The sequence below is a fragment of the Serinus canaria genome, chromosome 1 (genome assembly GCF_022539315.1).
Source record: "Serinus canaria isolate serCan28SL12 chromosome 1, serCan2020, whole genome shotgun sequence".
Taxonomy (NCBI): domain Eukaryota; kingdom Metazoa; phylum Chordata; class Aves; order Passeriformes; family Fringillidae; genus Serinus; species Serinus canaria.
Genome location: NC_066313.1, coordinates 27,281,626 through 27,304,160, shown reverse-complemented (window position 1 = coordinate 27,304,160; position 22,535 = coordinate 27,281,626). Strand labels below are relative to the sequence as shown.

Below are 22,535 nucleotides of genomic sequence, written 5' to 3'. Positions count from 1 at the left end.
GGACAGGAACTTACCATCTGGAGCTGTGGTGGTGCAGCCTGCTCTGGTAGCATCTCCCCCACGCCTTCTTAGCACAGTGACCTACTGCATGTGACCATGCATCACCTGCCACTCCAGCAGGAGACCCAGCACTCTCTGGAACTGCAGCTCAGCACCAAAGAACTAGCAAGTCTAGGCTGCCTCAAACTTCACCCACTCAGCAACCCCCTCCTGGCAAATATCTTTCATAAATCCATTCTGCATCCTCGAGTGTCCTTACCTTGTGTCTGAGCCAGCTAAATGCTTGCTCACACAGAGTGAGACTGGAGGTAGGCTGGGCCAGGCTCTGAAATTCCAGTTTCTTCTGCCATGGCCTGGGGCTTTTCCAGCAGCATGTGAAATGGGAAGATCAGTGAGTTCAGATAAGGGACTCTTTCCCACTCCCTGCCAGTCAGGAAGGGCTCAGCAGATGCCAGTGAGTGAGGAGGAGAAAAGAAAGGAACTTCCAGGAGTGTAAAAAAGGAATTTGTTGAACCTCTGGCAGTGACACTGGGACTGTGAAGGCTCCTCATCATCAGGTAGGTAGTGACAAGAGGGGATGTCTGAGGAACTTGCTTTGGAAGGTCAAAAAGTCTACTTGATATGCATTCAGAAAGAGACACCCCCAATGGCATGAGATGCATATTAGGGTGAAAATATCTTTGGTGCAGTCTGAGTCTTATTTCGCCTTTTTTAAACATTTACTTCATCCTCTATTGAATGTCTCATTTCCCAGCAGTGAAGCTCCTTCTCCTAAATGTCAGTTGAATCTATACTAGTGGTGTTGCTCAGACTGCATTTTTAAAAATAATCTGCAAGCAGTTAATGTGCTTTTTAAATTCCCAGTGTTATGTAAAAAGGCACAATATTTTTAGCCTTACAAAATATCAGTTGTCATCTCCTCACTCTCTCCCTTTGATATATTGGAGATGGGGGCCTAGAAGCTCAGAAAAACTGTGGATACTAACTGCTTTAAAAATAAGGCGGGGAGTTTCTTTCTGCAATGTGGTTTTGTAATTTTACAGATCTTAATAAAAACATACAAAAATACCCCAAACCGTAAAAGCAAGTCTGAGCAAAGAAAAGTACTTCTTATTTTAAAAGCTACTGACTCTGTCCTCGCTGCCGAATTTTAATGTCTGGAATAATGACAGTATTGTGTATCCTGAAGCAAAATATCGACTTTAACTGTTCACTCATGCCCTGGCAGAATGGCCCTCCTATTTTAAAAAAATCTCCAGAAATTACTCTCTAGCACAGAGCACACAGCTGTTGTGAGTAGGCTCTGGCAAATCAACATTGACTCAGACTATTTTTGGAATCAAGTCAGGCCTGCTGCTGTTTCTGGAAGATGTGAATACATCTACCTGCTCTGCTCTGCTGTGCTGCAGTCCATAAGGAATATGGTGGGATCCAGGATAGTTCCCTCTGTGTTTATTTGGAGGTGACCTTTCCATTCCCATCTGTTTACAAGTCTTCTGAGGTCTGATGTTTTTACCTGCTGGCAACCACCCTGATAAGCACATTTGGACCTTGCTGCTTTCTGTGTTCTCCACTGAAATTTGAGGAACAGGGTCTCAGAAGAGGCTGCCTCACTGCTTTTTCTTCTTACTGTCTTGTAACACTTGACATCCTGGATGGCACTTCTGACAAGGAAGGCATCACCTATCAGAAGCAGCTCAGGAAAGAGCACCCCATCCTCAGACTTGCTGGGATCATAGATGATTCTTGAAAGAAATCCACCAATGCAATTCAAGAGATGGCTACTAGGAAATCTTGGAATAATAATGTTTATTGTTGCGCCACATGGTCTGTGCAGGTGCTATGTGTCAATACAGGGCTAAGGCAAAGCCTCTTAGCTTTTATCTGCTCTCACAGAAGGCTGCTTCTCCTTTCTATCACCCCAAAATTTGCCTTAATCTGCAATAGGTAAGATAACATTTATCATGTTTTTATATTTACCACTTCTTCCTCAGTTTACTGTCAGCTGGGAGAAAGAGTTGAAATTATTGTCGATGAGGAGAGTTCTGTTCTCATGGTCCCCGGAGTCACATAAATAATTGCTATGTTTAGGAGAGTGGAATTCTTCAGGCACCAACTATGTAACTTGAAATTCCATTCCTTGCTTGGAGGTGCAGGGATTTGGAGAACAACAATTTCTGAGTCAAAAGCAAACACAAGTGGAGACTCTTGGACTCTGTTATAATCTGCTAAGACAGCAAAGCAGGAAGCAGCATACTGTAGGCTTCTCATCAGTGTAGACTGAAAGACAAAATGAATTCTGAGTCTAATGAGGGAGTCATTCCAGCCTCAAAACCAAGCCAGGGGCCTGAGAATATGCAACATTAAGGAGTAAAAAAGTCTACAATTTAGTGTCCCTCTAATCTTGACCGCAAGCTAAGGTCATTAAGTTGAATTTAGTCTTTTGGCACCAAAGGGCTGATATCTGTCTGCAGTGATATCATCTATGAAGTTAGAGGCAATGAACAGTATCAACCAGATCTTCATCATATTCTTCACAGATGAACTGTACCCTCTACCTTTCCCAGTCTCCTTCCTCAAGAAGGCTCTCTGGCAGTGTGTAGTCTAGCCCCTGTGGAATGCCTCCTTCTGAAACTTCAGAGGGAGACAGTATCCCATATGTGCGTTTAAATTTGGACCTCTCTGCAGATTTCCTCTTTCTTGGATCAGGAGAAAATAGGAGCTGTTTTTCTGCATTGGAGAAATGCAGGCTGTCCAATGTGTCCAAAGCGAGTGACAAGTGGAGCTAAGGCAGCTCCTTCCCTTTCAGGGTGTTATATCTGAGGCTGCAATGCTTGTCTGTACATTGACTGGATGTAATATGTGGCTCTTGCACTCTTTCAAATTTGACACACTCTTACACAAATACACAGTATTTTCTTGTTTACTTCTACACCAAATATAGCCCTCCTTTTCACCAGATCATTCTCTTTTTTTTATATTCTTAAAGATAGAGGCTTGATGACCACCTTGGGAGGACAGAGTTTTTGGAAAGCATGGCCACAAAGGCTAAATAAACAGGAAGCAGAAGGATTAGTGCTGGTAGGACTCAGTAATTCTTCTCATGGCATTGAACACTATGTACCAAGGTGTTGGAAAGAAAGCTGTTGGTGGGAAGCCCAGGAAAAGCAACACTGAAATAGCTTTGTAAACATCCCGTTCATTTCCTCTGGCAGCAGCAAGTCTAACACTGTCTCTGAAACCATCAGTCACTGCAGAAAATGTTTGATAGGGCTCTCCTCATAACCTCAGCCTGTTTTCATTAGCACCTTGGTGAGATTCTGCTGGCTCAGTTTCCAGGCATCTTCCACTACTTGCTGCTCCCAACCTTTAGCCAGCACTGTCACAGACATTACCTGGGACTCAAGAATCCCAGGGAAGAAGTACATTTGCAGATGAAGCCTAAATGCAGATGACCTTCATGTAGATGGCCTCTGGCCAAACGTACATCTAAAGAGGTCTGTAGGGATACCGAAGTGTTTTGGGTAAGGTTAAAGGTTCCAAATGACTTTTTTCATGAGCCATGAAAGCAAAGGGTCGAGTTTGCCAAGTACTGTGGTCATCATAATGACCTTCAGCAAAGCAACTGAAGAGTGCCTTCATTGAAGGAAAGGCACCTCCACCAGAGTAGGTGCAGATGGTCAATGACTCAGGAATAAAAGATGGAACACTTTTTGAGGACCTCTCCTGCCTTTTGAGCAATAGCTGTGGCTGCTGATCTCTCAATATCACTTGGATTAGGCTACTGGCCACTGGCACTGCTGCTACACTATCCTCCAGTCCATGGCTTTCATACCGTGCTCAATCACTTTACAAGAACTTAGCACAGATCTTTAGAAAGACCTCTTACACTTTATATTTCCAATCTACTGAAAATCATACTCTGCTTGAAAAAACCAGCTCTCTCCCATATGTTGTCACTTGTCACAGACTCCTAGATGCCTCTGGAAGGACAGTAAATCCACTGCAAGGATCTGCTAATTTTCCTGAAAACCCCATGAAATAGTAAAATATTTTTGCTTGGTCATCCTTCTATTCATACCGTCAGTAAATTCACTAGCAAAGGCACTAGTAGCCACATGCACTAAACCTGGGAGCTGCAGGAAACTTCATATAGCCCCACACCTTTTGCTTTTGGATAACTGGAAGGCATGGGCTTGAGGGGCTGTACCTCTTAAAGCTGCACTCCAGTGGTGTTTTACTGTGCAGCTTGTGGATAACATTTGGCTTTTTTTAATTATTATTTTTTGCAAGCAGACTGTTGGACCATATGCCTGTATTGTCTGTTTGGTTGGTCTGTTGCTTTGCTCCAGGGCCTTGGTTCTGTGATCAGCTACACTGTGTACATACTAGATTTTGCCAGGACTCCAGTCAGGAGTTAAATAATTACTTGGTTTTATGAGAGGCTGGTTTGCTGCAGGATCCACACCCTGTACGTAATGCAGGCAGGGACTATGTCAAACTTCGTTTTTCCTCACCAGAGCAATCTGCCTGTGTATTCCTAATGTGCTCCCAAGTCCAGCATGCCCTGGCAAATGCATGGCACATCTTTGTGGGCACACTTCAAAACACAGAGTTAGCAGTCTCCAGAGCCTGTCCCTGCTTATTTGGCCAGCTCAGTTCTTATGCAAGAGAATTGTAGCACTAGGACAGACTGAAGGAACCAGGATCCTGTCCCAGGTTAATGTTACTGGGACTGTAGCTTGGCACCTCTCTCCCTCCAGTACCAAGCAGGTGCACCAGGTGCTGCCCTGGGAGGCCACATCAGGACTTTCTACTGCACCACATGGGAGGAGGCTCAGGATGAGATCAAGAGAGTTGAGAACTTGCTTTTGTGTCTCAGCTTTGTCACAGCAAGGATGGGGGGGAAGAACCCTTTTCCCAGGACCCTCCCCCTGACACAGACACACTCTGGAATTCCTCCTGGGATTTTTTGTCTAAATCCACCAGGATGCAACACCCAGGAGTACCTACATCTGATGAAACTCGTTTGTAGGAAGGAGCATGGGTTATTTGTGCTTACAGCTCTACATAAGTGAAGAAAGGAGATTCTACCATGGGAGCGTGGTACTTGGGTGGAAAGAGGCTTGCAGCACACACAGGAGCTCTTCAATTAGCAGGCTGGCAGATGTGTTTCTTTGACAGCTCTGACGAGCAGCAATATTTGCCACAGAACAGCCAAATACGTCACTGCTTGTCTTGCTGGTGGCAAGGGGTGGGGCATACAGCTGAGGAAGTGGCAAGGATGCCTTGGAATGTGGAAATGGCAGCTTTCCGAGGAGGATGGGCTCTGGCGGCCATCCACGCTCAGCCACACACATGGGCATGCCCCAGGAGCCATCTCACAGCTTCCCAGAGTTGCAGAACAGGTCATGCAGCACCTGAGGGAAGAGATATCCACTGGGACAACCTGCTTGAATCTCTTTTTCTTTGGGCACAGAGCCCAGCAGCAGAGAGCAGGAGGTGTGGGAGGGCTGTGTGAGGGGAAGGAAGCCTGCCAGTGAGCCAGCCCCAGGAGCCACGGAACTGCAGGCCACTGCCTGCTGAGAAGCAGCGGAAATTTTGGTGGAAGGAGATAAGGAAACAGCAGTGGTAACTCATCTAGGAGCTGCCCCTCCTGCACCAGAGCCCCTGTCATGGCTCTGTCTAGGAAAGAGCTGCCAGCTTTGCTGGAAATGGAGCTTCTTCCCTGGACAGACATCACCCCAGTCCCCTGTTCTCCTGGCTGCCTGGCTGCTCTGATGGCCAGACATATCCTGGCATGACCAAAGTCATACCACAGGGATATTTTGTTCCCTCTTATGTGTGTATGGCTAATTTACCCCACTAAAAAAGTGTTTCATGACAGAGCAAGGGTTTGAGGGTTTTTTTCTGTTTACAGCTTTTGGCCTATTCTGGTGTTTCAGTGAGGGCAATCTAACAGCACGTGTGGGTGGGATGCCTTTTGAAGTGTGTACATATGTGTGTGTACCATGCTGCACCTTCACAGTGGGATTTCAGCACCTACAGTGGCCCTTCTGAGAGATCACAGAGGCTCTCTGTAGCTGCTGAGCAGCTCCCCTTCCTGGGGACACCACTCCTGATGTGTGCTTTGCACAGCAGACGCGGCTCTGAAGAGAACCAGCAGAGAGACGCTCTCGCTCTATGTCCTGGGTCCCTGGTCATCCAGGGACGTCTCCAGAACTCCTGACCTTTGCAAACAGTGTTCCTGACTGTGTGCCACTTGCACAGAGGCAGGGGGATGACGAGGCTTGTGAGGACTGCTGTCTCATGAGGCTCTGGTGTCCCCAGCACAGCTCTCTGTGTGCGGCACCCAGCTGTCGCCACGCAGCCCACAATGGCGCTGAGGCGCTCCAACTTGAAACTGCTGTTTGGTCAGAAAAAAGGCAGCTCTGCACACGTCATGGCCTCCTCAAGGGGTGTGTGCAGCAGCCTGGCAGGGGACAATCCGGGCCACACGTTGTCTTTCACACAGAGAACACCCTGCTCAAGGCAGGGAGCGGGGAGCACACCAGGAGAGGCTGCGCCCTGAGAGCACAGCAGATCCCAGGAGATCTCCTAATTGTTCAGCTCAGAAAAGAACTCTTAAGGTCATCCAGCTGTGACATCTGTTGGCCCATGTGGATGCAGGCAATCTGCTGCAGGTGGCCCTGCCCTGGACAGTGCAGCCCAACTATTTGGCCTGGAGACCAAAGCAGATCCATTATATATTCCCAACCCTTCCAGTTGGCCCAGACGTAGCATTTAATGCAGCATGGGGAAAGCTGATTAAGTAGCAATTTAACATTAATCAATAAAACGTGGTTAGACTAAACAGAAGTTATGTGATTAAAGAAGCATCAGAGATTCAACACAGATGTGAGTCAGAACTTTTCGTTGCTTAGGAAGAGCATGGGCTCCTGCGTGGCGTCACTAACTGCTAACTAACTCATGCTGAGATAAAATGGCACTAATTGATCTGTTGATATGGATGGAAATTATACAGATGCAGACATTTTGCATTTTTAACAGAAGTAAAGCACCCTGTCCAGACTCCAGATTGCTTTCCTCTGATCTGGAACACATATTCAACACAAGATTCCCATCTGCAGCTACCTAAGCCATACCTGGCTATCTAAAAAGGTTTTTCTGCCCAATAAGTTTAATTACCCAATAGTGTTCTTGCAAATAATTCTTCTTTTTGTATTCAAGGACTTATTTTTTCCTCTTACATTTATTTTTATTTTCATTTTTTAGGGCACCTAAGCAGTGCTAGCACATACTTCATCCTAGTGCAGTACATGAATTTGCCACACCACTCCTGTGTGGTCTTATTCTTTATTTACTCATTGTGTTACATGACTGAATTGCCAGCAAAGATTCTCTGTAACTGTCTCCATTAAAGCTTCGTCTTGCTGAGATGGCTGCCTTGAACTCTCTGCATTTCTAAGCTTTGATTTGATGGCCAGTAGCAGTGCTTGCTTCCTGTCACTTGCCTCAAAAGAAGCACTCAGCCAAAACTGGGTGTTCTAAATCTCTCCAACACCTGCTTTGTAGTGGGCTGTCACTCCACCCATGGTGACAGTAACATTCACTCCATAATACCCTCCAAAATACCAGATCACTTTTATTCATGGCATGGAAAGAGCCAAAGCGACTGATGCAGAGGATGGCTGCTAATTCCAGAAATAAAAAGGTCTGGCACAAGCCAAGTATACCTGCTGGTCCATCTCTGTACCCAGGTAGCTAAATGCCTCTTCAGGACAAGGATTTTGCTTCAGCTAATGAATGTGAATACAACTGTGTGCCTCTCAAGGCACTAATTTTCATTTGCAGCAGAAAAATGCCTACTCTTTCAAGCCAATAATTGCATGAGGGAAGACTGCTAGCATAAGGAGATTGTTATTTTCTTTCTGGAGGAATAACAACTAACAGGGAAGTTAGTTAATCTTCATTTCCAATTACAAAAGCACAAACTTTAAATTCACTATGTGGCAAGCATAAAATCAGATTAGTTTCCCCCTGTGTATTCTGATGTATTCTGATTTGAGAATTCTAGCTTTCATACATGCAACCTGGAAAACACATGTTTTGCATTTGTTTCCTCCTAGTGAGGAGTTCATACAAAATGTCTAAGAGGGCTGCTTTTCTTTTTCTTATTCCCAGTTTCCTTGATTTGCCTTCATGAGCTTTTAACACCAACACACTGGTAAGAAAATGCAAGTTTCTGGATTTATGGGGATGTGACCAGAAAGCATGAAAGCATAGATTTTTTTTTTTTTTTTTCATATTCACTCAGCACTTTTTTAATCTCAGTCTGAGACATTCTTTGTTTTCTCTGAAGTCAAAGCTAGCCCAGGGAACAGTGGCAGAGTTCTGACGTCAGGCTCATTGTGTAGGGTGTGTTGTGATGTTCAGAACCTGGTTCACAATTATGCAGTGAATTCTTTTTAGCTCTGCACTGACATCCTTACCTGAACAAGAAGGAAGGTTGTCTGCAGTAGAAAAGTGACAGTGCTAGAAGACCCATCACAGAGATAGATTCTTTATCCTACATAATTACTTTGTGCATTAATCATGGGAGATAACAGAACTGGTGCCATGCCTACAAAAGCAGGAGTAAACAGGATTATTTAGCAGCCACAGAAGACCTATAAATCTCTAAGAAATTCAGAGGTAGAGATCAGTGGTTCAATGGTTGCAGCCGTGTTAAGGAGTAAAATGCTCAGTGCTGGGCACTGCAATGGGTGGCATTTTCAAAGGGGATGTAACACTGAAAAACCTCAGAGAGACTTTTTCCAATTGTATCACCTGCTTAAATAAAAGATACAACCTCCCTGTACAAACTTTAAGAGTAAAATTAAAGATTTGTTTACACTGGATATCTCTGCATAGCTCTCTAATGTGAGACTTCTGCAGCAGTGCAGACTGGGAGTGTCACCGGTGTGGTTTGTGGTTTACTCAACTCAACCTGCAAGTAAATTATCAGTACTGAAAGGTACCTGTGTTGATAGGTAAGTCTTTGGAGCAGACAAGCCCCAAGTCCCCTGAGCATTACCAAATACAGTAATTCTCCAGGGAACTTGCAACAGTAGGGGTATTAACCCCGAAATTAAGGCCAGATTCCAAAGTCAAATGCCATGATTGCACAAAGCATAGGAAATATCTTTATTGGTGTTCCTCCTTCGTGAGAGGCTCTGAAGCAAGAAGAACCCCAGCAAAGGCTGGGATTGAAAATTACGTTGTGTTGGGCTGGGTCAGGCTGCCCCTGTTCTACAGCGGGCTGAGCCCCAAGCGAGCATTGGGATAAAAATAAAACCGATGTGCAGCACTGGCAATCCAACAAAGCTATTCATGTGGATAGTGTTTGATATAAACCAGCTAATAGTGTTTGCCTTGCAGCCAGTACGAGGAGAACAAGTCGCTTTTCTGCACGGTGGAGTCATCTGATGTTTGCTTTAATTTCTGGCAGATCGGGGCAGCGTGAGTCAGATGCTCTCACAGCTGGCCCGGGCGGGGAGGAGGCCAGCAGAGACCCTGACTCACCAGAGCCGCCGCATTCCTTCCGAAAATCCAGCTCTGCGACTGGAAGTGAAATCGCGGGCTGGGGGCAGCTCCAAGGCTAGGCGAGGCGGGAGGAGCGGGGCTCTCCGTGCGGGGGTCAGGCAGCGAGCCCGGCCCTGGGGGGCGCCGGGGAAAGCCCCGACGGACGCGCCTCGTCGGGCAGAGCGCTCGACCCCTCCCCGCCGGCAGGGCCCGGGGCCGCTGCCCCGGCAAGCCCCGGCCCCCGTTACCTCATTGCCACATTCCCCAGCGAGTGAGCTCAGCTGTGCCGCGGCCTCGCGCCTTTTATGGTCAAACAACTTTGCCTGGGCGAGGCTTTTTTCGCGAGTTGGGAGGAAGCGCCGGGGCTCGGCAGCTCCTCCGCCTCTCGCTGCTGCTGCTGCTGCTCCCGGCGGGCGGGCCGGGGCAGCTGAGCTGCCCGGCCCCGACAGCCGCAGCTACTGCCGGGGCGGCACCTCCCGCTCCCCCTGAGGTGAGTCTCTTCGCTCGGCTTGGCGACAAAGCCCTTGACTTCTCCCCGGGGGTGGCGGGGAGGGGTGCGGGTTTCCTGCCGCTCCCTCCCGCACGGCTCCGCGCCTCGGACACAGCCCTTCGCTCTCGGTGCTTGCTGGCTTGGGGGGGGGGACGTGCTGCTTGGCCCTCCATAAAAAAAGCAGGTTCGTGTGTGTGTCTGTGTGTCTGTGGTGAGTTTTCTTCCATGCCGGTGGAATGGAGGCGACTCAGCGCTCCCGCACAGCCTCAGCAGCAGCGGGGGATAGGGAGGGGGTGCTGCCGGGCTCTGCTCGGGACAAGCTCTCTTTTGTGTGAGCCTGGATGACCGAGACACCTCGCGAGCCTTTTTCCAGATGTGCTCGAGAGAGGAATCTGGGGCCCTTTGTGCATGAAATTTGCCTAATTTATGAGTTTCTGGCTCCCTGGGAGTGCCCTGAGAAAGTGTTTGCAGAGTTGTAGAACTTTCTAACGTTTTAAATATGTTTGCATAGCTTTTTGGAGTTTTTCTTCCCGGTTTTTCTTCCCTCCCTTGCATAGGGAGGAGGCAAACCTAGCATCTGTGAGAGAAGTTAGTAGCTCCGAATAACCCCCTCCCCCAGCCCGGTTGCTCTGAGGCTTTACCTTGCAGCTTGCATAGCTGATAGACTTTGCTCTCTTTGAAGCTTTGTAACTTTGGGGCAGGCTGGGAGAACTTTCTGGATGAAAAGCAGCATAACGCCTGAATCCGTTTAATCTGTTCTTAATATTCTTGTTTGTTTGCGGGGATTTTTTTTTTGTTTTGGTGGAGTTTTTTGGTTGGTTTTGGTTTTTTTTGTTCTCCTCTGGCTCTCCTCAGTTGGGAGGAAGTTGGCCGATGGGGAAGTACAGATGTGATGTGTGGAGCTATAGGGGCTCCCAGCGTGGCTGTTGCCAAACTTGCTTTTACCAACAGGAGTGAAAAATGTCACTTGACTGTCTGCTTCTTCAGGTTCTTCCTGCTTTTGCTACCCCAGGAAAGGAGCAGAGCTGTTGAGAGTTGTGTCATGGCATCAAAGAAGTGAAAGCTGTCTAGATGTATAACAGGTGGCAGACCCACCATGAGACCTGGGAATTGACCCTCTTGCTAAAGGAAGTGTCCCTTGGTTCTGTCCTCCTACTTCTTCCTGCTCTCAGAAAGAAACGGTGTATGAGTCAACTTAGGTATCCTGACTGTGGCCTTTGGGGGCATCTTTCTTCATAGCTCCACTTGAGTCATCCTAAATGCTGTTAGAGCAGGTAGAAAAATCTCTTCCCTCGGGGTAAATGTGAGGATGAGAAAGATTTGAGATTAGGTCTGTTGGCGTGACACTCCCTCTCCCACAGCTCTCACAAACTGCGCCACAGGACCCGTGTGAGCTGTGTGTTTTGGTAAGGCTTAGATGGCATCGACAGCACCCCGGGGCTGGAGGGGGGCACTCTCTGCAAGGCCAAGCTTTCTCAGCCAGTTCGGTCTGTGTGTGGGTGGACTGATAACCAGCAGTGAGGATGAGCAGGGGCAGCTGCTGGGTGGAGACAGCCCTGAGCAGCGAGTGCCCTAAGTGCAACACAGCCTACCGGGAAATGGGCTGCCTTGGGTTCAGGGAGACGGCAGCTGCTGGTTGCAAAGCCATGGGGTTTTTTGTGAAGCAGCCAACGTCCCCAGACTGTGTTGACTAACCCCGTGATTAGAAGTGACATTGTCACTGTAGTGTTCTGCTCATAATCCTGTCAAATCTGGTAGAGCTACTGCCAAGTGGTTCATTGCACCCTAGTGAAATAATGGAGAAGGAGGCAAAAGTCTCTAAAGAAAGGCTGGAGGTGTTTTTAACAGCTTCTGAAGCTTGGTGGAACTGCAGAATGGAGGGAGTTGGTCAGTCCCTTCTGACTGGCAAGTCTGTTGACCCCTAAAAGTTTGGAGGAATGAGGACAGACCTTGCTAATTACTCTTCTGCTTTGGCCCTTTCCAGTTCTGAATCCAGGGGGAATGCTCAGCACAGCTTTTTGGTTCCTGCTTATTGTTGCAGCCTCATTCTCCTTTTGAAACTCCCAGAAGAGTTGTCCAAGTGTATGCATCTTATCAGCACCGCACAAAGGGAAGGAAAAGTTCAGCAGCATGGACTTTGTTTGTCCGTGTTGCCACACGCTTGTGACCTGGGAGGCTGGGACAGGTCGCTGCTGTATGGTGCCACAGACACTGCACCGAGCCGCGGGAGCGCTTGGAATGGGACAGGCAGTCCTTAGCAGCAGCCGGGGGTTATCGGGGGTGGGCGGATGTTTGTGGCACCAGGGCTGTCTGTGGCAGCAGCTGTTTTTGTCCGTGGCAGAGGCCGATTCGGACGTGCCAACGGGAAAAGCTGGCACGGAGCCCCCGTGCTGACGGCAGCCCTATTGTGCCGGGGTGTTAGAAGGGCTGTGGGCATGCCAGGCTTTGCAACAAAGCGTCTGGCTCCACGGAGCCTTCTAGCCCGGGGGAGCTTGCTGGCCTGGATCGCCGGACCGGGGCAGTCCTAGGGATGCGCCTCTGCTCGGGACAGCCCCGCTCCCCGCACAGCCGGCCCGGCCGGGCATCCTGCGTTCGCGGGGCCCGAGGCTCGGCCCGGCGGCCGGGGCTGCCCTCACAGCCCGCGGGCGGGCGGGGGGCGGCGGCATCCGGGGAGCGCTTCCTGGCGGGGGCGGAGCGGAGCGGGCGGCGGAGCCCGGCCGGGGCAGGCGGGAGACACGGGCTGGCATTGCCCAGCTCCGCGAGAGCCTCTCCCGCCCGGCCGTGCGGGCTGCGGCGGCATGGAGGGGCCTGGAGGTAAAGGGTGCGGGGTGCCGGGGAGAGGGGGCATTGCTGGCGCTGTCACAGGCTGGGCTCGGGAGGAACGGGCTGGCGTTATCGGGTGAAGGGGGAGAGGAAATGCTGATGCCCCTTCTGGGGGCATCCTTTGGGGTGCGGGGGATCACCTTCCTTTGGGTCACCGCAGGTGCAGGGCTGCAGTGCAGTGGAAATCTGGGTTTTCTCTGTTGCAAGAGCCCATTTGTGGTTAATGCCATTCTGAGTTGAAATGGTGAAGTGAGATGGCTCATTCGAGCTGTCTGCAGTTTCTGTTCTTCTTTTTTCCTGTGCTGGTCTTGTAAGTGCACAGCTCAGGCACCTCGGCCTCTGGCCCGAGGTAAATTCCTCTATCCCTTTGTTTCACATACTCTTCTCCATTAATTTCCACTCTGGCCTGAGGATGACTTCATGCAGGCTTCCTCCCTCTTCTCTCCTGCTAGGTGCTGAGAAGATGGCCTCCCCAGGTGCCCCAGGGACCCGCATGACGTCCACAGTCAGCATCAACATTTCTACCCCTTCCTTCTACAACCCACAGAAGAAGTTTGCACCTGTGGTTGCCCCTAAGCCCAAGGTGAACCCCTTCAAGGCTGGGGGTGCGTCGGAGTCGTCGCTGCCTCCACCTCCTGGTCCTGGTGCCCAGCGTGCTCAGATAGGGAAGGTGGGGGAGATTCCATTACCACCCGTGTCCCTGCTGGCAGAAGGTAGGTCCAGGCTGGCATGGCAGATGTGAATATGCATTTCTGGCTTCTCAGGGTGGGAGGTTTGTAGCTGGGTTGAGTATGAGAACAGGGGCATAACTGCAATAAGTGGTGGATATTCTTGCTGTAGAGGCTAGCAGGTTCCATAACGAGATAAATGGATTGGAAAGAGATCTCAAAGTACACAGTGTCTCCATTAGGAAAGGAGGGGGGAGGCTGTCCTGCACTGCACTGATGATGCTGGAGGAATGCAGTGGATTTTTCACAGTATTCCCTGGGTGCACAGTTGTGTAATGGCAGTCAGTTTTTGGCCAGCGTGTCTGAGAGCAAGTGTGTTGCAGAGAATTTGACCCTGATAGTGATGAATCACTCTTTTCTCCTTCTTGTTGATTGGTCCCAGCTCAAGCTGGTTATCTCTGACTGTCCTTCTTGTGGACTCTGCAATTGCCACCTTGATGCTGGAAAAGAGAAGGGAGAAATAATTGCGTGAAAAAGTAGTGGCAGTGATGATAAACAGGAAGTGAGACTTGGAGTTTAGTTTGTAGGGCTTGTACAGTTGGTACTTTTTCCTAGTGGTTTGGGTTGGGTTTTCCTGTGTAGAGGGACTTCTTGTTTCACTGTGGTTTTATTACTTCTTTCTTTCTTTTTTTGTGTGGCCTTTTTTTTGTTTCCTGCAGTGGTGGAGTGGGTTTTTTTGTTCAGTGTTTTGTTGCTTGGTTGGTTTTGTGTCCTTTAAGATGCAGGTTACTGGTTGTGTGACTCTGTAGTTCAAACACTTGATCAGTATGGAGCCACCAGAAATTTCTGTAGGGGCCCTTTGCTAATGCTTGATACTGCCTATTTCCCCAAGGCTCTGTCAAGTAAAGGGTGTGCCTCAGTCAGGACACACAATGTTCAGAGAGTGCTAGCTGCTGGTTTAAAGTTATTTTCTTTCACTGTTTAGCAGAGACTCGCAACACTGATATTTTCCAGAGTGCTAAGTTAGTGGGCAGCTGACCTGATGGTAGGAAGGCTGGTCCTCTGCTTAGAGGAGAAAAACTATTAAGCCATTTCTCCCATTTATGAAGTCACAAGGACATGCTGGTGCTTCTGCCTCCTAAAATTGTACCAGCTAAGTGTAATGACCTATTTCTTGTATGTTGTTGGCTGGACTCTTGTGTCTGTGGAAACCAAGGTTCCACAGACACAAGAGTGGAACCTTGGTTTCCACAGACCTTGGTTTCCACAGACAAGTCCTAGGTTCCTTGGAACCTAGGACTTGTCATTTTCTGCTGTAGTTGTCTGGATTAGGGATGTGTCTGTCAGAAGGTCTCAAACTGAGACAAATACAACCTGAAGTGGACAGATGGATGTTAAAAATTATTTTTCAATATACAGTATGAGTGGAGTGTTAGGTGCTGCTTGCTCTGCTTCTCCTGTTGTTGTTAAAGTGGGCATTATGGAGTAACTAGACAGAAGAACTAGCAGAAGAACCATTTGTCATAAGCTGCTGTGTCATCGTTGGGTAAGGGCTGCCAGCAAGACAGCTGAAGTACAGATGAGCCACCAAAACTCAGTCATGAGAGAAATGCATCTGATTTGATCCTCCTCTGGTGCTTATCTTCAGTCCTTCTGTGCCTTTCTTTGCACTCCCCAAACAAAATGTAGTATGATACAGAGCTGTAGCTGTTGGACTGTTGGTTTTAAATGACAGGATGGCTAAGTTAGTATTGCTGTAGGAATGTTATGTTTAGTATTGATTATTCTGTAAATCTGTTGTAACAACTTTGTGGGGAACTTTCTTGTCCTGTGAATAATTCATAAAACAGGCTTTTAGTGCATCTGTAACAATGCAACAGCAGATCAGGGTTTTGTTTCTTATGGTTTCGATAAACCAAAAGGCAAGCATGTACATGCTAGGTCCCAAACTGTAATTTCAAAGAAAAAAAAAAAATAGTATTGCTTCCTCTCCCAGCAGAATTTCTGCAGCACAAGAAGGCTTGCTTGGAAGAGGTGTTGCATACCAGGGCAGTTTATGCATTCCACAGGCTAATAAGATTTTGGCTTTCATTTTCTAAAAGGGCAGTATTGTCTCCCTTAGGTTACAGAGGAGAAGTCCTTATAAAGCCTGTTGACAGCAGCTGGAGATAGAGATGAGACAATTTGATTACTGCTGCTAAAAGTTGCACTTGGAGTAGCTGCAGGGAGAAGTTTGGTCTTTCACCCTACTGCTCATTGGGGCTAGCTGGGAAGAGAGGTGGGTGTCTGGAAGAAGGCCTGTGGAAGTTACACCACCTCATCTTCAATATTCTTTGTTGTGGGGTTGATAGGAGGATGCTTTCTTCCCTACGTGGTGAAGGGAAGAGGATTCACATTTATTTGTCCATGTTGTAGTAGAAGAGGGTTGGTTTTGCCTGTTGTGCATCTTTGGCAAATGTGAATAGGTGGAAGCAGTGGGGTTTTGTAGAAAACTGAGGTGCTCTGGTGCCTTTCAGCCTGCTTAAAAGGGTTTTGGGAAATTTCTCACATCATAATGTATATTGGGTGTAAAGACATACTAGCCTCAAAAATCAAAGCTGGTTTTACCCCCCAGAAAAACAAAGACATTTCAAAGATTCTTTATACACATAAGGGGTAATTGGTCCAGCTTGGTTTTTTCCCCCCACTTGTTTCTTGCAGTGCTTACTATGCTGCTATGAGATGCCAGCTTATTTTTGTGTGAAAACACAGGCTCTCCAAGGTCCTGGGTTGTCCACTGGTATTCCATGTGTGCTACCCTGTGCTCAATAATCTGAGCCCAGTTACTGGGCTCAGAAGGGTGTGCTGGGGACCAAGGAATGAGACAAGGAGCAAATGAGACTAATGAGGAAGGAATGAGACAAAGAGCATTAGGGAGATATGTTTCCCAAATAAACAACAACTCTGCCCAGTGACTAGGGTAGAGTTACTGCCTCAGTAACAGCAGCTACTGAGGACAGATTAAGTGATTATGAAAAGCTTTGGACAAGGTGAAAAACAGCCTTTGGAGTTCAGTTGTCCTTGATGGATGCTGAGATCCCATGAGTACAGGGAAATCAGTGTGCACTCACTGCCCAGAAGGCTGATGGAATCCTGAGCTGCATCAAAAAGGGTGTGACCAGCAGATGGGGGAGGGATTCTGCCTCTCTGCTCCATTCTTGAGAGACCCCACATGGAATGCTGCATCTGGCTCTGGGGTCCTCAGCACAAGAAAGATGTGGACTTGTTGGAGTGAATCCAGAGGAGACCACAAAGCTGATCCAAGGGTGGGAGCACCTCTTTTAGGAAGATAGGCTGAGAGAGCTGAGGTTTGTAAGCCTAGAGAAGAGAAAGTAGAAGGACACCATAAGTTCTCCCCAGAGCTATCTTAAAGGGGTTATAAAAAAGAGGGATATGGAGATTTTATGTGTTCAGATAGTAAAAGGACAAGGGTTTTAAACTGAAAGAGGGCTGGTTTAGATTAGAAGTCAGGAAGAAATTCTTTACTCAGGGGGTGATGAGGCACTGGAGCAGGTTGCCCAGAGAGGTGGATGCCCCATTTCTGTAAGTGTTCAAGCTCACACTGGGTGGGGCCCTGAGCATCCTGATCTATTGAATGGCGTTCTTGCCCATAGCAGTGAAGTTCAAAATAGATATTCTTTAAGGTCTCTTCCATCCCAAACCACTCTGTGATTCTGTGATCCTGCTTGCTGCAATACCTTCAAGAACCCTCCTGGCTACAAGTAAGAAATGATCTGAAGTTGCTCTTATTTTCATTCTTCCCCACAGACCTGCCTCTGCCACCTCCTCCTCCACCTGGGGAGGATGCAAGCTTCTCAAACTGTGCATTTCCACCACCCCCACCACCCTTTGAAGAACCTTTTCCACCAGCCCCAGATGAAGCTTTTCCTTCTCCTCCTTCTCCACCTCCTCCTCCTCCACCAATGTTTGACGAAGGACCTGTGAGCAAGGTTCCTGCCCCGCAGGTGAGTGAGGTCCAAGGAAGTGTGGTTTGTGTGTGATGCTCTGTGAGTTGGGAAAGCAGGAAATGCTACCAGCCACTGGACCAGCACAGGTTAGGGTCAGCTGGCTGGGCTGCAGCTCTGTGGGGAAGGACCAGGGGTTCCTGGTGGACAGAGAGCTGAATGCGAGCCAGCAATGCTCCCTTGTGGCAGTAAAGGCCAGCCACAGGCTGGGCTGCACCTGGGAGAGATGGACAAGGTCAGTGGATACTCCTCCCTTCTGTGCTAGTAAGGCTGAATCTTGGAGGACTGCATCCAGCTGGGCTCTTCGGTATAATAACCCTCTGGAATACTGAATGAGATGCAATCCAATGCAAGGTCACAGCAGCCTTTGGGGGTTGGAGCAGAAGAGGCTGCCAAGGCAGGGATCTGACTGGAGTCTGCAATACCTAAAGGAGGGCTGGAGAGAAGACAGATTCTTCTTACTCAGGCACAACAAGGGACAATGGACAGAAGTTGTGGCAAGGGAAGTTCCCCTTGGACAGAAGAAAACCTTGTTCGGCTCCAAGGGTGGCTCATTGCTGGCATGTGTGCCTAGAAAGACTGGGGAACCTGCATCATTGGGAATGTTGTGAAATCGTCTGCATGGGGCCTTGAGCAGCCTGGTGTTGCTTGGGAATTAGCCCTGCTGTGAGCAGAGTGTTGGACTACGGACGTCCAGATGTCTTTTCCCACCTAAATCTGTCTGAGAGCTTCCTTGGGCTGTGCATTTTCCCACTGTTTGTAGACCTTTGAGACTGTGTCCTGTTCATCCTCGCCAGCTTCTTATCCATTCAAAGCAAGGAGGAGATACTACTCAGTCGAAAGTATCAAAATAAGCTATTGTAAGGGAATGATACACCCGTTTCTGTGGCTGATCCTGTAACATGCTCTGCTCCCTTTTTCCTCATGGATGGCTGTGTAGGTACGTGGCAAGATGAGCAGCGTTGATCTTGAGATTGAATCACTGTCTGTAATGTTGGATGACATGGAGAAGAATGACCCCTTCAAATCCCGGGTGAGCTGTCCAGGGTGTTGCAGATGGAAGAGGAGGTGACTGGTTTGCTGAACAGAAGTAGTGAGAAGGGTGCTACTGAAGATTAAAGTAGGTGGATAAACCATAGCACGGAAGTGTAGATGAAGGACTGGAAAACGTGGATCTTGCAGCTTGTCAGTACTGCTAAACATGTCACAGTGTGGAAACCCCTCATGTTGTGGGTCTGGGATGGCTTCTGGCTCATTCACTGCTATAGATGGCATATTTTCTCTTCCACCTTGCTGATACCTGCCTGTTTTCTCTCTGCTGCTTCTCTTTACAGATAACTCCTGGATCCACAGGCTCTCTGCAGAAATCATTGGCCCCAAAAGCCCCTGTGGAAATACCATCTGCACCCAAAGATGCTCCTCCTTCCTTTCCTACCAAGTTCACGCCAAAGCCAAGTGGAAGCTCATCTTTCAAACCCCCTGGGGTGGATTTGAACCCCACCCCAACCCCATGGGCAGCCCCACAGCAACGCAAGGAGCCCCAAGTACCAGTCCCTCCACCCCCTTCTCTCCCTTCTGCTCAGCCTACCCCTAAATTTACTCCGTCTCCTGTTGCTGGCTCTCCTAAGTCTGTGTCCAAATCAGGTGACACTAATCCAATGGTTCCCTCAAATTCTACAAGATACCCTACCTCCCTTCAGACTCAGTTCACAGCCCCTTCACCTTCAGGCCCCTCCTCTCGACCACAGCCCCCCAATTTCACCTATGCCCAGCAGAAGGAAAGACCCCAAGTGCAGGAGAAGCCACGCCCAGCGGAACAACCTGCTGCTGCAAGAGACACGGTGAGGGAAAGAGCCCTGGGACTGGTGTCTTTGGATGGGCACACTGGGAGTGAAATTGGGAGGATGAGGGTGGATCTGTCCCAGGCTATGGGAGGCTGTTACCCATCTGAAGGAGAGATGTAACTATAGAGATTGTAGTGCAGAGGGGTAGGACTTCATGTGAAGGTGGGAAGAATCAAACACGGTGGATGACAAATTGTTCCTAGAGATGAACAGAGAGGACCTGCAAAGGCTAGGGAAATAGGTTAATTAGTGACAAGGTGGGAGGGAGTCTGTCTTTTGGGATTTAATGTTTCCTCTTCCTGCAGCATAGACCCACAGGTTCCAGTGCAGATCCACCTAGGGGAAATTCTTGTCTGACAATGAAGGAGGTAGAAGAGCTGGAGAAGTTGACCCAGAGACTAATGAAGGATATGGAGCATCCACCCCCAGCAGAGGCCGCAACTTCTGGTGCGTGCCTTCAACGGACAGCAGGAGGATCAAGACTGTGATGGGTTTTCATCTCTCCTGATCCCTTTCCTCTTCCATTGACAGAGCTCTGTGGCTTCTGCCGGAAGCCCCTGTCACGAACCCAGCCAGCTGTGAGGGCCCTGGACCGCCTCTTCCACGTGGAATGCTTCACCTGCTTCAAATGTGAGAAGCAGCTGCAGGGGCAGCAGTTCTACAATGTGGATGAGAAGCCCTTCTGCGAGGACTGCTATGCTGTGAGTCACTGGGGTGAAAGCTGCTGGAGAGAACTGATCTCTCTGTGGTTGTTCTCTCTTGCTTTCTCTTCCTCCTTCCATCTTTGCTTTCTGTGGTGTAACCTCAGGGGTGGGAGATTGGATTTATGTGTCTTACTTGTTTTCTTTGGGCTCAGAGCACCTTGGAAAAGTGCAGTGTCTGCAAGCAGACCATCACAGACCGGATGCTGAAGGCCACTGGTAACTCATACCATCCCCAGTGCTTCACCTGTGTGATGTGCCATACCCCCCTGGAGGGGACCTCTTTCATTGTGGACCAGTCCAACCAGCCTCACTGTGTGGATGATTACCACAGGTATGGAGAGAGCACCTGCATGTGGTCTATGAGAGAGGGCAGATTCCCTCACACCTGCTTCTCTTTGCTGCACTGTGGGGTTGGGTTGCCCATGTGGTCTGTCAGACATGAAGTTAAAAATGAGTCAGCAAAGTATGAAGATGTGTTTCCACCTAAACGTTTATTATTCCTCTGCTGCTAATGCCACTGAGTAGCACTGAGAAGCCTCCCTTGAATGTCACCACGGTGGTCATGGTCTCCTCCGTGGTTGTGTGTTGCAGGAAGTATGCTCCACGCTGCTCAGTCTGTAGTGAACCTATCATGCCAGAGCCTGGAAAGGATGAGACAGTGCGTGTTGTTGCACTGGAGAAAAATTTCCACATGAAATGTTACAAGTGTGAGGTAAGCCTGGTGGCCCCACTCCTCCCATGTCTCCTGTGCCTATCACCAGCAACTGGGCACCTTTGTTGTCTGTGCTGACCAAACACTGAAGTTGTTTTGAATGAATCCAGAGTGTTTTTGAAGCATGCTCAGAAAAAGATTAGATGTTCACAGACATGAACACAGGAACTGTGCAGGGTTGTTGCGTTCTCTAACACCCCAATCCATCAGCTGTTTGTAGGAGGGGAGCTTGCTGGGATTGCTCTCCCCTCAAAACAGCATCTCCCATTAGCACCACCAGGGACAGAGCAGTGGGCTGTGAGGGATTGTCCTGACCCTGAGGGGCCATTTCTTATGTCCTTGAATGCCTTCACCCTCTTCTTGGCCATCACTGAGCTCCCTCTTTTCCTGTTTAGGACTGTGGGAAGCCCTTGTCCATTGAAGCAGATGAGAATGGGTGCTTTCCTCTGGATGGGCACGTGCTGTGTATCAAGTGTCACACCGTCCGTGCAAAAACAGCGCGCTGAGGAGCTCGGAGGGGGCATTCCCTCAAGAGCCCTGCACTCAGTACTCCTCCCCTCCCTGCAATTGTCCTACCCCTCTGCCTGACAAGGCAGACTGCTACCAATGGAGACTATGCCAGCACAGTTTTTCACTCATGTAGGATTCACTGCTCCTAGACTTCACTCTGCACACCCACCAAGAAAGGACCTCTTCTCCTGCCACTGCTTCCTGGACACAGCATATTCCAGGCTGGGAGCTGTGATCAAGGTGAGTGCACAGTCGCTGTTCCCTCGAGAGTCTGGAGGAGAAAGATCAGACCTCCACCACCGCCTGGTGGAAGAAGCAAGAAGAGCCTGGTGGCAGGTGCTGGGAAGGGCTGAGAGCATTCTTCAGTTCCATGGAGCCAAGAACGATGATTTGACTTGAGAAGGTGGAAGCCTGCATCTCGGCACCACTTCTTTTGTTTTATATCTTGTGACACCTCATTATCAGGATGTCTTCCACTGCCTGCTCCCTCACCTGGGTTAGAGTGTGGAGGCATAAAGTAGTAGGAATCTGTTACTGTTGCTGGAAAAAGCTAACCTGCTATAGCTTTTCTGTCTCTAATGGATTTTACTGATTAACTGTCTTGTCTTTTTTTTCCCCTTAGCCAGATTAAACTGGCAGTGTTTGAAATACTACTCTGTTTCTGGGTTTGGAAACTTTTTAAAAAAAAAAAAAAAAAAATCTTCTTCCCCTTCCCAAAATTAATTGTTTCCCAGTGCGGTTTCTGGACAGCCAGGCTGGGAACCAGAGTAGCAAAGCAGTCCAAAGAATGCATGTTTACAAATAAAGGCCGTCAGAAGGACGGGCAGCACATGGTGAGGAGGCGTCTCAGTGCGTGGATGAGGATTCAGCAGACTGAGGAATGTCTCCTGTTTCAGTAGGGTTTCTTTCACTGCTGCTGGTGAAAGCCGCGCTGTAATTGCAACGTACTGTCTGGCTCTGAGCGTTACTGCACCGAGCCCCATTTCCTGGACTAGAAACTGTCTCAAACTGAACAAACATTCTGAATAACAACACTGTCCAACCACTGTTTGCATTCAATAAAATGTGTGGGTTTTTTCCATTAACCTGTGTCTGCTGTGTTTGTTCAGCCACCCATGAGAGTTGCTGTCTTTGGCAGTAGAACTGCCATTGCACAGCTTTTTTATACATTGCCAAATGTATATAAGGCTATTCCACCCAGCCTCCAGAGAGCAGG

At 48.6% G+C, this 22,535-nt stretch overlaps 1 protein-coding gene across 5 annotated transcripts; it reads left to right on the top strand.

The window, feature by feature from the left end:
- Positions 1 to 431: 431 nt before the first annotated feature.
- ZYX (zyxin) lies at positions 432 to 22,404 on the top strand. Of its 5 annotated transcripts, none has more exons than XM_050981567.1 (10): positions 432 to 557; positions 13,330 to 13,590; positions 17,353 to 17,549; positions 18,490 to 18,582; positions 18,884 to 19,390; positions 19,699 to 19,840; positions 19,925 to 20,094; positions 20,250 to 20,428; positions 20,689 to 20,809; positions 21,205 to 22,404. In XM_050981567.1, the coding sequence occupies exons 2-10, from the start codon at positions 13,341 to 13,343 to the stop codon at positions 21,313 to 21,315; spliced, it is 1,770 nt and encodes a 589-aa protein (XP_050837524.1). In that variant the 5' UTR covers positions 432 to 557; positions 13,330 to 13,340; the 3' UTR covers positions 21,316 to 22,404. The 5 variants fall into 5 exon arrangements, with proteins under 5 accessions (XP_050837524.1, XP_050837520.1, XP_050837537.1 ...); XM_050981563.1 differs by lacking the exon at positions 432 to 557 and adding an exon at positions 9,896 to 10,054; XM_050981580.1 differs by lacking the exon at positions 432 to 557 and adding an exon at positions 10,101 to 10,238.
- The last annotated feature ends 131 nt before the right edge of the window (positions 22,405 to 22,535 follow it).